At 40.2% G+C, this 12,306-nt stretch overlaps 1 protein-coding gene across 1 annotated transcript; it reads right to left on the reverse strand.

The window, feature by feature from the left end:
- Nucleotides 1–7,127: 7,127 nt before the first annotated feature.
- LOC308668054 (vitelline membrane outer layer protein 1-like) lies at nt 7,128–10,517 on the reverse strand (the record flags this gene model as incomplete). Its single annotated transcript, XM_081327714.1, has 3 exons — nt 7,128–7,419; nt 9,947–10,041; nt 10,347–10,517. 3 exons carry the CDS (start codon nt 10,515–10,517, stop codon nt 7,128–7,130), a joined length of 558 nt encoding a protein of 185 aa, XP_081183840.1.
- Nucleotides 10,518–12,306: the final 1,789 nt, after the last annotated feature.

Consider the following 12,306-nt stretch of genomic DNA (forward strand, 5'->3'; position numbering starts at 1 on the left):
CCCCACAGCACAGCAGTGGCCCATTTTTGCACTGCATGGTGCGGCATCCTGTTTTCATGCCCTGCAACCACAGTACTAGCACAAGCAAGGGGTGCACGCACATGTGCGCACACTGGCCAGCCTATCCCACTACCGGGCTGCAGCCCACAGGTTGGGGACCCGTGCTCTAGGACTTAAGACAGAATGCATAATGGGAGAAATTAAATCTATGCAATGTACAAATATAGGCTTCATTCTCCAGGGTCTTCTCTTTAAAAGTTCAAGATCATTAAATCCAATTACATCAAACCAGAAGGAAAAGAAGTGACAACATTGGTATATCTTGCTTTCCAATCTGATATATTTTAAATAAGCCATTGGTCTGTCTGTTCCCCTTGTTCCTCTGAGTCTGGAATTGGAAATAGAAATCAGCTATATACATTTACTATGAAATAAGTTCCATATACAATTAGGGTTTCTCTGCTGAACTCTGACATTTGAGGATGTCAATTTAATCTCATCCCTTTTCCATCACCTTAGTAAAAACAAAATCAAAATGGAAGAGATGTCAAGTTGCTATCAGTACTTTAAATGAAGATTCAGCTACACTATTATTGCCATCTAAGAATTGATGCTAGTTAGAAATGTGCCCTATCACAGAATAAAACCATGGATTTAATATGTGTAATTGAGAATTAATAATAATAATAATAATAATAATAATAATAATAATAATAATAATAATAATAATAATAATAATAATAATAATAATAATAATAATAAGTTGGAAGGGACTTTGGAGGTCATCTAGTCCAACACCCTGTTCAGGCAGGAAACCCTATACCATTTTAGACAAATGGCTGTCCAGTCTCCTCTTAAAAACTTCCAGTGTTGGAGCATTCACCACTTCTGGAGGCAGGTTGTTCCACTGGTTAATTGTTCTAACTGTCAGGAAGTTTCTCCTTAGTTCTAGGGTGCTTCTCTCCTTGACTAGTTTCCATCCGTTGCTTCTTGTCCTGCTTTCAGGTGCTTTGGAGAATAGCTTGACTCCCTCTTCTTTGTGGCAGCCCCTGAGATATTGGAACACTGCTATCATGTCACCCCTCACACTTCTCTTCATTAAACTACACATACCCAGTTCCAGCAACCGTTCCCTATATGTTTTAGCCTCCAGTCCCCCAATCATCTTTGTTGCCCTTCTCTGTACCCTTTCTAGAGTCTCGACATCTTTTTTACATTGTGGTGACCAAAACTGGATGCAGTATTCCAGGTGTGGCCTTACCAAGGCATTGTAAAGTGGTATTAGTACTTCATGTGATCTTGATTCTATCCCTCTGTTAATGCAGCCTAGCACTGTGTTGGATTTTTTGACAGCTGCAGCACACTGTTGGCTCATATTGAAGTGATTGTCTACTATGACTCCGAGATCCCTCTCACAGTTACTACTATTGAGCAAGGTACCACCTATACTATACCTGTGCATTTGTTTTTTCCTGCCTAAATGTAGAACCTTACTTTTTTCACCATTGAATTTCATTTTCTTAGATAGTGCCCAGTGTTCGAGTCTGTCCAGATCCTCCTGTATTTTAAGCCTATCTTCTGGAGTATTGGCTATTCCTGCCAGCTTGGTGTCGTCTGCAAATTTGATGAGTTCCCCATCTATCCTCTCACCCAAATTGTTGATGAAGATGTTGAAGAGCACTGGGCCCAGAACAGAGCCCTGGGGCACCCCACTACACATTTCCCTCCATGTAGATGCAGTTCCATTGAGAACCACACGCTGAGTATGGCCTGTCAGCCAGCTACGAATCCATCTGGTGGTGATGCTATCTAACCCACATTTTTCTATCTTATCAAGTAGTAGGTTGTGATCTACTTTATCAAATGCCTTAATGACGTCCAAGTAAATTATATCTACAGCATTCCTCTGGTCCACTAATTTTGTCACTTGGTCAAAGAATGTAAGATTTGCCTGGCATGATCTGTTTTTGACAAACCCATGTTGACTTTTAGTGATGACTTTGTTTGCATCAAGGTGTTCGCTGATTTGTTGTTTGATTATCTTTTCCAGAATCTTCCCAGGTATTGAGGTCAGACTGATAGGTCTGTAGTTTCCTGGATCTATTTTTTCCCCTTTTTGAAGATGGGAAATACATCAGCTCTCTTCCAGTCCTCTGGTAGTTCCACAGTGCTCCAGGATCTTTGAAAAATATAGTTCAGTGGTTCTGAGATCATGTTTGCCAGTTCCTTGAGAACCTTGGGGTGTAATCCATCTGGTCCTGGTGATTTGAACTCATCTAGGCTGGACAGGTGCTCACTTACCATTTTCTTGCCTATCTTAACTTGCGTTTCTATTCTGTTTTTTATAGCACTGGTTTTGGTAGGTTGGACTGTTTTTTCCCTTTGTGTAAAGACAGATGCAAAAAACGAGTTAAATAGTTCTGCTTTCTCCCTGTTGCTTGTCACCTTCTTGCCATTTTCCCCCACTAATGGACCAATCATTTCCTTAACTTTTTTCTTGTTTTTTATATGTTGAAAGAAGCTTTTTTGTTATTTTTGACTTTGGTCGCAAGCCTTAGTTCATTTTGAGCCTTAGCTTTCCTCACTTCATCTTTGCAGGCATGGGCTATTTGCTGATATTCTGCCTTAGTTATGTGCCCCTCTTTCCACTTCTTATACTTGTCCTTTTTATAAGCGGCAGTTTGATAAAAGGCCACAAAACAAAAGAATGCAGGACAGGTCCTGATATTCCTAATTAAAATTCAACTGAATAGATACTTTCAGTACAAATGATCAAGGCTAAATTACTGAGGAAGCACCTACAGTGATTGTTACTGGAGACCGAAGTGATCTCCACTGTAATAGGAGTACCTATTGCTAATTTTGGTTGGATTAATGGTGCCCTCTCTTGGATAGGATAGCTAATTATAATTGTTCATACACATTTAGATTAATATAATGTATTTTGTGGGAGGCTATCAGTATGCTTCCTCTAAAAGTTGCTCCAGTGTAGAATGTGGTATATTATAAAGGTAATGGTTTCCCCTATCCAGTGATATTTGACTCTAGGGTTAATGCTCATTTCCGTTTCTTAGCCGAGGGAGCCAGCATTGTCTGAAGACATTTCTGTGGTCATGTGACCAGCATGGCTATATGCCAAGGGACACAGAATGTTGTTACCTTCTTACCAAAGTTGTACCTATTTATCTACCTGCATTTATATGCTTTCAAACTGCTAGGTGGGCAGTTGGCATAAGTAACCAGAGTTCATTCATTACACAGTGCCCAGTTCACAAACCCATGTTGTCTGCTGAGCCATCAATCCTCCCCTTGTGGTATATTAAATGTATACATAAATTCATAGAGAATAATCTAACAAGCTTCTAGTAATACAGTTTTGCTTGTAAAGCTCCCAATTGACAAAGCTATGCTAGTCAGTTTTCTTACGAATACAGAAAAAATTAGCTATTACAGGAACAGCAGAGATCAGTAACAACCTGCTAAACACATCATATGGAGTCAAAATTTTCTTGCCTGTGATTTGTGAAATAAGCTACATTTAGTTGAATTCATACAATACACTGAGACAATAGTTAAGCAAAACATTATTCCTCAGCAGAGTGTGTGGCAATTTGAAAAGATATTGATGTGCACTGTAAAAAAATGTCAAAAGCATTATTTTACCTAATAAAGACGTAATAAAGAATAACAATAACAATAAAATTAGATTGGCACTAACTTAAAGAATGTGTAAAAAATCCAGGACTCATTACTCCTTTAGAAATTAAATCCCCATGTTTTGAGAACTGCTCACAAAATTATGACCATTGCAGCATCCCTGTGGTAACATGATCATGATTTCCAATGTTCTCTGCTGGCTTCCCACAAGCAAAATCAATGGAGAAGCCTGCAGGAAATCAGACATTGCTTGGATCCCATTGCTTTTTTGCCCACCCATGGTTATTCTGTTTATCTCTTTAGGTAAATAAATATTGACTGATTATGTGTGTGGTCATAGCAAAATCAAACAATATGATAAGTTTAGCTGACCATCTCTCCCCCTATTCCATATAAAATTTGGTCCCTTTCTTTGATTAGATTGAAAAGAGCTAAATATTCCTATCAGTTCCTTCATGCTAATAAAAATCATACTACTTTATTAAACTTGTATGTTGTCAATTCTCAATTATTCTGTGGCAATGTTAGTGTAGCGCTACCCCTGAAAGGGCCACTGGAGTTTGGAACCCTCTGTTCCTTTCTCCAGGCAATTAGTTTCTTCCCCGCTCTCAGTCACTGGTGTCTCGGTATCTCTTGTTCTGCCCCTTGCCCTGGCTGTCATCCCATCCTGGTTGCTTGCACATGTGCCTCCACTCACCTGGCTTAATTCCCCTATGATCTACTCTGGCACATGCCGTTGGCTTGCCCACTCACCTGGATCAGCCTTCTGCATTCCTTTGGTGCCTCTGCCACTCCTTCTGGTCACTGACTCACCCACTGCCTGATTCATCTCACTCTGCTGTCTTCTAATGCATCTGGCACCCCCTCTGGTCACTAGATTGCCCACTTGCCTTCTTACTTAGCACTCTCTCTCTCTCTCTCTCTCTCTCTCTCTCTCTCTCTCTCTCTCTCTCTCTCTCTCTCTCTCTCTCTCTCTCGCCTCACACTCATTGTGCAGTCCCACCAGCAGAGACCACACTGTGGTATGGTTGCAGGACAGGTCAGTAAGCCTCTCTTCTCCTCTTGTCTCCTTTGTTACGCTGTCTCCCAGTCATTCTTGGTCCTGTGCTGTATTCTCCCACCTCTCACTCTCACTCTCTCTCTTCTCCTCTTTTTCTATTTACTTTGCCTCCTACTCTGCTTGCCTCTAGTGTCCCTTTTCCCCCTTCCACAGTTCTTTCACTTCCTTCTCTTTCGTTCACCGTCTCCTTTCCTCCTCCTCCTCCTCCTCTGTCTTCCTTTATCCCCAATTTCTCCTTTTATTCTCCTCTGGCCTGTGCCACCTCTTTCCTCCTCATTTCTGGAGATTCCCTCACCAAGTGTTCATCCCAGGATGTCCCAACCGGTCACAGGCCACACTTAGCCTGTGCCACAACTCAGGTGACTGCATCCAGTCCCTGGCTGACCACCACTGTCCCAGGAAACCTGATTAGTTGTGCACCACTGCCAATCTTGGGCTCAGCCAGCTGCCACCCAACTGACCAGTTGTTGGCAGGGGCTCCGGCAGAGCTCTGATGAATGCTGCCACTCTGCTCCCCCCCCCCATACTACATCAGTATTACAATCTTACCATTCTTAAGCACACACCTCTCATTCTTGGGGCAGGGGGGGAAATATCATGTAAAGCCACACTGAGTTGTTGAGTGCAACTGACCAGGGTATATGATATTAACTATGTTAATATTTATATCTATGTTAAAATTATACAGTATGTATATTGTTTTGTTTTCTTTTTAATATATTGAACATAGATGTTTTAAACTGCTCTATTTAGCTAGCATTTATTCACTAACCTCATCTTTACTCAAGATGAGGTTTATGCATCTACTCTGTTTCCCAGCTGTTCACATTTTTAAGTTTTGCCAGAATTTTTGCTTGCAAAAGATCCAGAAAGCCCCCCAAAATAAAAATAAAAATCTCCTATTTGGTAGAAGAATTTGCTTGCAGAGATTCATGTGGATGTTTTATTTGATAGTGTAATTTCTGCATAGTGTGTTCATACACCGTGCATTAACATCTAACAAAATTATCAAACTTTGATAAACAATTCGGAGATCATGGATTAGATTTCAAGTTTGTCAAGCTTAGAGGAATGGCATTGGAAGCTATGGTTTGGGTCTAATCCAACACAATTAGCTTGGGAAGGCTAACGTGAAAGTTGATATTACTCAACCTCATAATAACTTGTTTAGACAGCTGCAATCCACATTGAATCTATGTGGGTCTGCTTTCAAAACCATAGAGAATCTTTAGTTAGTACAGAACATCATGCTCATATGGTTGTCAGTTTAAAAAATCTACTCCAGTTGAACCAGTGAAATGTCAGCCTTAGGAAACACCAAACTTGGAATACCTGAAGCTGAACACAGGCAGCGTTAGGGTAGCTGGAGAAACCAGGTGATGCAGTACAGCCTCCAAGCAAAGACTATCAATTAGGGTCCTTCCCAAGCAAAATCATGCCTATTTTAACTAAAAAAAACTGAATGGGACCTTATTGAAGAGAAGCTCTGACCCATGTTTTCTTGTTGGAATCAATTCTCTGATCTCCTGAGTTTTATATAAGAAATTGCAATTCTGCTGGTTGATTTATTGCAGATGTTTCATTATCCAACTAGGAGACATCTTCAGTGCTTCAGTGCTTCTGTTTACATACACTGATCCTGATTAGGTTGGCATGAGTAGAAATCAAATCATTAAATACATAAATAAAACATTCAGATCAAATGAAAGGCATGGGTTTGGAAGAGAGATACTTTTATGTAAGTGTTGTGTGTGTGTCATGTATGTGTTTCACTTTGAGAGCGGACACCTAAATTTCATTTTTGATGTGTGCCATTGTACCCACAGTAAAAAAAATGACAATAAAGGTTATCTTATCTTATCTTAAGTTATTATTTGTAGGCTTTGTCTAAGAAGAAAACCCTCTTGTAGCTCATCTTCCATATCTCATAAAAAACTCAAAACTCCTTCAGGATCAATTGTTTTTGGTTCTTAACCAACTCTGGCCCAGTTATAGCATATTTTCTTTAATATTTCTGTATTCTCTAAAGTGAAATGCAGAGTACAAGAATAAACAAACCCAAGGCAATATATTAATTACTGTGGCCCAAGCTAGCTCCTCAAAAGAATCCAATGGCTTTGAAGATGCAATATAATTTTATTTACATGCTTCCAAGCAATAATATGGTATTACATTTTGGTGCTGTGAATTGGAACAAATGGATGAGATGGGAGACAGTCAATCATTTGCAATGCTTGAGTTCTGCCACTGCCCTTCTACCTCTCCAATCCTTGGGGAGGGAGGTACCTTATATCATGACATTAGGTACAAACATATCCTCCATTCTCAAGTTAATATTTAACTATAATTAACATTCTTTGAAAAGCCATAGTAAAAGGATACTTATAGGTGAGGAAATATGGATCAGCCATTAACAGCAATAAAACTTCACATCATTGAGTGCTGTGTCATCACCAATGCCCTGTTCACACTCCACCTTTGTTTGGATCCCACATATCCCAACCAATGGACAGCGCTTGCTCCATGGGCCAAATTCACCCCACATCATGCCAGTGCCATGCAGGACACCACCATCACTGCAGTTGAATTGGATGCTGTTAGCTCCTGTATCATCACCACTTCCTTGAGCTCTTTCCACTCTCAGAGAAAAAGAAACCAGGAAACCTGTCTGACAAGACTTCTTTGGGTTCCAGTATCCCCACCTGCAAAAAAAAATACCCCAAGATTTGGGTGTATAGATTTGTCATCAGTCCAAGAGATTCAAGGATAATCTCTTCATCTAGGAATTGGGTTGGAGTCTACTTTGGGCTATCGAAATTCATTAAATAACTCTGGACCGATAGCTGACATTCAGCCCGATTCATTGACTATTATAGGGGGGGGCAATAGGAGGAAGGCGGTCTTGTGGATGCTACCATAGGGACCTAAGAAAATATGGTATAAAGTATACATTTTTATCCCAAACCTTCCTTTGACCTCTTTCCCAATACATGTCATGTTCATAGTGCATTACAGTAGGGGCTTCTCCTTCCACAGATTATTTTGCACTATTGTAAGTTCCATTTCCCCTGAAAAAGAAGACTTCCTTCTATTACCCTGGAATGAATGAATTACCATTCATTCATTCATAGTGAAGAGGTGAGTCATTATTCAGCAGCAAGCCCTGGGTGGAAATCCAGTGCCTCGTTTTTTCACTGGAAGTCTGAGGTTCTACTTCAGTTTCCTTGGCTACTTTAAAAAATGGCAATCCACAGGAAAACAGAATGTCTCCTCTGGCTGCCATGTAATCAATCCCCATGGTGTTATTTGGGAAGAGGGGGCTTTACAATAAAGAAAGTTGGAACAACATTCTCAATCAGTGTTGACAAGAAGTAACATGTCTAGCCCTCATCCACTGTTGGCTGGGTCCCGCAGGTCATGGTACTCTCTCCACTTCTGTTTAACATCTGCATGAAGCTGCAGATCACCCAACACCATGGGCTGAGATATAATAAATATGCTTATGGCATCCAGCTGTATGTCTCACACTTTGGTGAGCTAAGTATGCCATGATCTCTCTCTTACAGTACTTAGAAGCTGTTAAGGGTGGGATGAGGAGCAATGGGCTGAAACTGAACCCGGGAAAAACCAGGTGGCTCTGGGGTTGGGTTTCCTTGGTTCATGAAGAATTGCCACCTGTGGTCTTGGCTGGGGTGGCACTGTCTCAAACAAACCCAGTATGTAATCACTACTCCTGCTTAAGGAGCAGGTAGCAGATGTGGCCAGGAGGGCCTTTGTGCAACTATGGGTTGTGTGACAGTTACACCCTTATCTGGACCAACAATCCCTGCTCACAGTCATTCATGCCCTAGTCATCTCCTGTCTTGACTATTGCAATGCACTCTATATTGGGTTGCTGATCTAGAAGTTTCAAGATGCAACAGACCAGGTGTGTGCATGTGTTACCTTTCCTGTGAAAGCTGCATTGGCTACCAATTTCCTTTTGGATGCAATTCAAGGTGCTGGTTTTTACTTTTAAAGCCTGGAACAGGTTATCTGAAGGACCCTCTCTTTCTTGGTATATCCACCCAATTCACTAGAGCAGGGGCCTTCAAACTTGGCCCTTTTATGACTTGTAGACTTCAACTCTCAGAATTCCTCAGCCAGCATGGCTGGCTGAGGAATTCTGGGAGTTGAAGTCCACAAGTCATAGAAGGGCCAGGTTTGAAGACCCCTGCACTAGAGCATGAGGGCAAGAAATGTTGTGGTTCCTGTCTCCTAATGAAATTCATCTGGCAGGACCCAGAAGAAGGTTCTTATCCATGGTAGCTCCCTCCTTTTGGAACATTATCCCCGCAGAGATTAGAAACTGGCCCCCAGTTTCTCTTTTGCTCTTTCACTCTTTCACAAGTCCCTGAAGACCTGGTTCTGCCAATGGGCCCGGGGATGGAGCACATCAAGTAGCTCCTTCGATTTCTTGTTGTCATCAGCAGGGCGAAGAGTTATTGTTTTTATGCTTTTCATATTGAGTTTTTATTGTTTGTAAGTCACAGAGAGTAAGTGGGCGGCCATATAAGTACAATAAATAAACAAGAACATAAATATCTCCTATGGCTCTATACTGTCCTAATCATGGTTTGAGGCATTTTAATTGCTGAGGCCTTCATTTGCAATTAAACCGATTAAATAATCTGATAAATAGGTAAATGTATGCAAATATACACATTTATCAACAGTGCTTAATACAGCAACAAAAATATTCCCTGGCATAGTGACTGAATTGTCTGCGATTGAATATTAAAAAGATATGTCCAGAATTCAAGGATATGACAATAATAACTACACTGCTGTAGTTGTACAAGTAGCTCAGCCCTGCAGTCCATGTATCCCAAAAAGAAGAGTTATTGATTCATGAATAGCACAATTAGAGAAGTGTGTGGAGACTAAAGTCCAAATGGAGTATTGTTCGAGTGAATGCATGTCAAGGAAGAACAATGGAAGGGAGCAAAATAGATACACTTACTATGGCCCACAAACTATTTCTAGCTATTTTTGCACCATGCAGGAATACAAAAATCTTAGCATCAGCTGCTTATTCAGAGAGGCCCGTAAGCCTTTCAGTGCCTTCCCCTTCTGAAATCAGAAAAGCTGACTTTCAAGGTTAGATAGCAGTAAACTAAGCACCAGTCATCTCCTCTCCCATTCTTCATGACAAGAAAAGGAAATATGGTAAGAAAGTCAGTTACTCACGGTCCAACACTAGACTCAATTGTTGAGCCATCATTACAATACAAGCGGATTCCATTAAGAGCTGTATCATCACCTGACCCTTGGGCAGCCTCCACCTAAGAAAATACAATCCTGATGAAATACAATCCTGATGAAATTCTAGATTTTCCCCTTGCTGTCCTTCAAACATCATTTCTCAGAATTTCCAACATTTACCCATAAATACAGAAGAACCTCAAGACTAGATCAACCGTACAGTATCACACCAAACTCAGTGCCTTTCTTTAATTACAGAATCAAAAGTATTAAGCATCAAGATAATTATTTCTTGATTGCCTTTCTTAACAGATAGTCAAAGCTGAAGAATTAATTTCAAGGGAATATTCAGAAGTAAAAGAACATCTAAAAAGTAAACTTTTACCTTCAGGGAGAAGCCATAAGCATAGCCTTTTGGGCAAAAATTGTTTGAGCCCCAGGTACCCCGGTCACCCCCATTTGGCACCGTGAGCGTAGCTCCAGCTTTGCGAGCTTCCGTATTCCACAGGTAGCAGGAGATGGTCAGGAGAAGAATGGCACAGAGAGAGAGTTCCATGGGAAAGGAAACCAGTCTGCCTCTTGACAGAGAAATGTCTTCCAAATTTGCAGCCTCCTAGACACCAGGGATCATTTATAAAGTATCTGTAGTACTACCCACATGAAATCATGCTTTTTAATTATTTTGTTGCGTACCTTTGAATCAGCCTCAGTTCCTGGGAACTGCCTGGAGTAGACCCTTCAGCTTTCTTGGCAAGATTTCAGAAGAGGTTTGCCACTGCCTTCTTCTTCCTGGAGCTGAGAAAGAGGGACTGGCCCAAGGTCACCCAGTTGGCTTTGCACCTAAGACAGGACTAAGCACCAGCCAGTCTCCAGCCTGGTGTCTTAACCACTACACCAAACTGGCTGTCTCTCAGTCCTAGCAAAAATAACAACAGCAACAAAACCTCAGTTACTATAAACATCTCATCCAGCATCTGAATCAATATGCCAGGTAATATTAAGGGTTTTTTTAAAAAGAAAAATGTAACTTACTGAGTTCAGAAATTACATCCTCTATAATTAACAACTTACAGGATTTCTGGGTGATACCAAAAAAAAAACCCACCAGAAATTTAGGTTAATAGTAAACTCAAATAGATAGGGTTTCTGGCCTTGCGGGAAACATTAATTTCTATAAAATCAGTCTGAGTTGCCAAGCTGAGACCGAGAAAGATATGCTGAGAAACAATCTGCATTATTTCCACAATTTGTATAATTTGTTGCCAGCCACAATGCATTCCATCCTTGTATTAATGGACATATTTCTGTTTATCACCTCTACATTGCCTATAGTGGAAATTTCAGACACGAAGAGTAACAAAAATGTGTAACAGAACAGATCCAAATTTGATATTTGACTTTTAGATGCAAACAGAATCTAACTTTGAATGAGAGATGAAAGCAGACTGGTCTTGAAGGAGGGAATTTCTATATAATATTAACATGTAACATATAACAAAGTACAGCATTAATAATAAACACCACAATAAGTGAACCCCAAAAGTAGTAAATATATAATCACTGGATGATTTTGAACCTGTTAGTCCCTCTCACCTCCAGATTCCTGCCAAGACTGTTGAAAAAAAGTTGAGGAAAGGTAAGCCATTAGGGAACTCCTGGTGGAAGGAGAAGCAATAGATAGATAGATAGATAGATAGATAGATAGATAGATAGATAGATAGATAGATAGATAGATAATAGATAGATAGATAGATAGATAGATAGATAGATAGATAGATAGATAGATAGATAGATAGATAGATAGATAGATAGATAGATAGATAGGAGTCAAATGTTAACTATTTAGATTACCATGCTAGGCCCCAAACATGGGGCAAATCTTTATTTCCTGTTTTCAGCCTTATCTCAAAGGCCATCGAACAGGCTGTAGTCACACCGGAGAGTTCATATATTTGTGTAAATTACTAACGAAGAATTAAGGGAGACTAAGATGCATTTCTGACTCTTTAGTCTTCATCAGTCAGTCATACCCTTCTGAGATTCGAACCTAGATAGATAGATAGATAGATAGATAGATAGATAGATAGATAGATAGATAGATAGATAGATAGATAGATAGATAGATAGATAGATAGATAGATAGATAGATAGCCTGGCTCCCTTTAACTGGATAATGCCCCTTAGTCTACTCCACAATCCACTTCTAGGATCTGCCATATAAGTAACATGAAAAAGAAGTGGGGTCTTTTCTGTTATAACTGCTTACAACTCCAACCATCACTAAATATATTTGATGTCCACTGATCTGACAGTGTAATAACTATAAAAGCCACCTGTGCACAGCT

This window comes from Vipera berus (assembly GCF_964194415.1).
Source record: "Vipera berus genome assembly, chromosome: 4".
NCBI classification, from domain to species: domain Eukaryota; kingdom Metazoa; phylum Chordata; class Lepidosauria; order Squamata; family Viperidae; genus Vipera; species Vipera berus.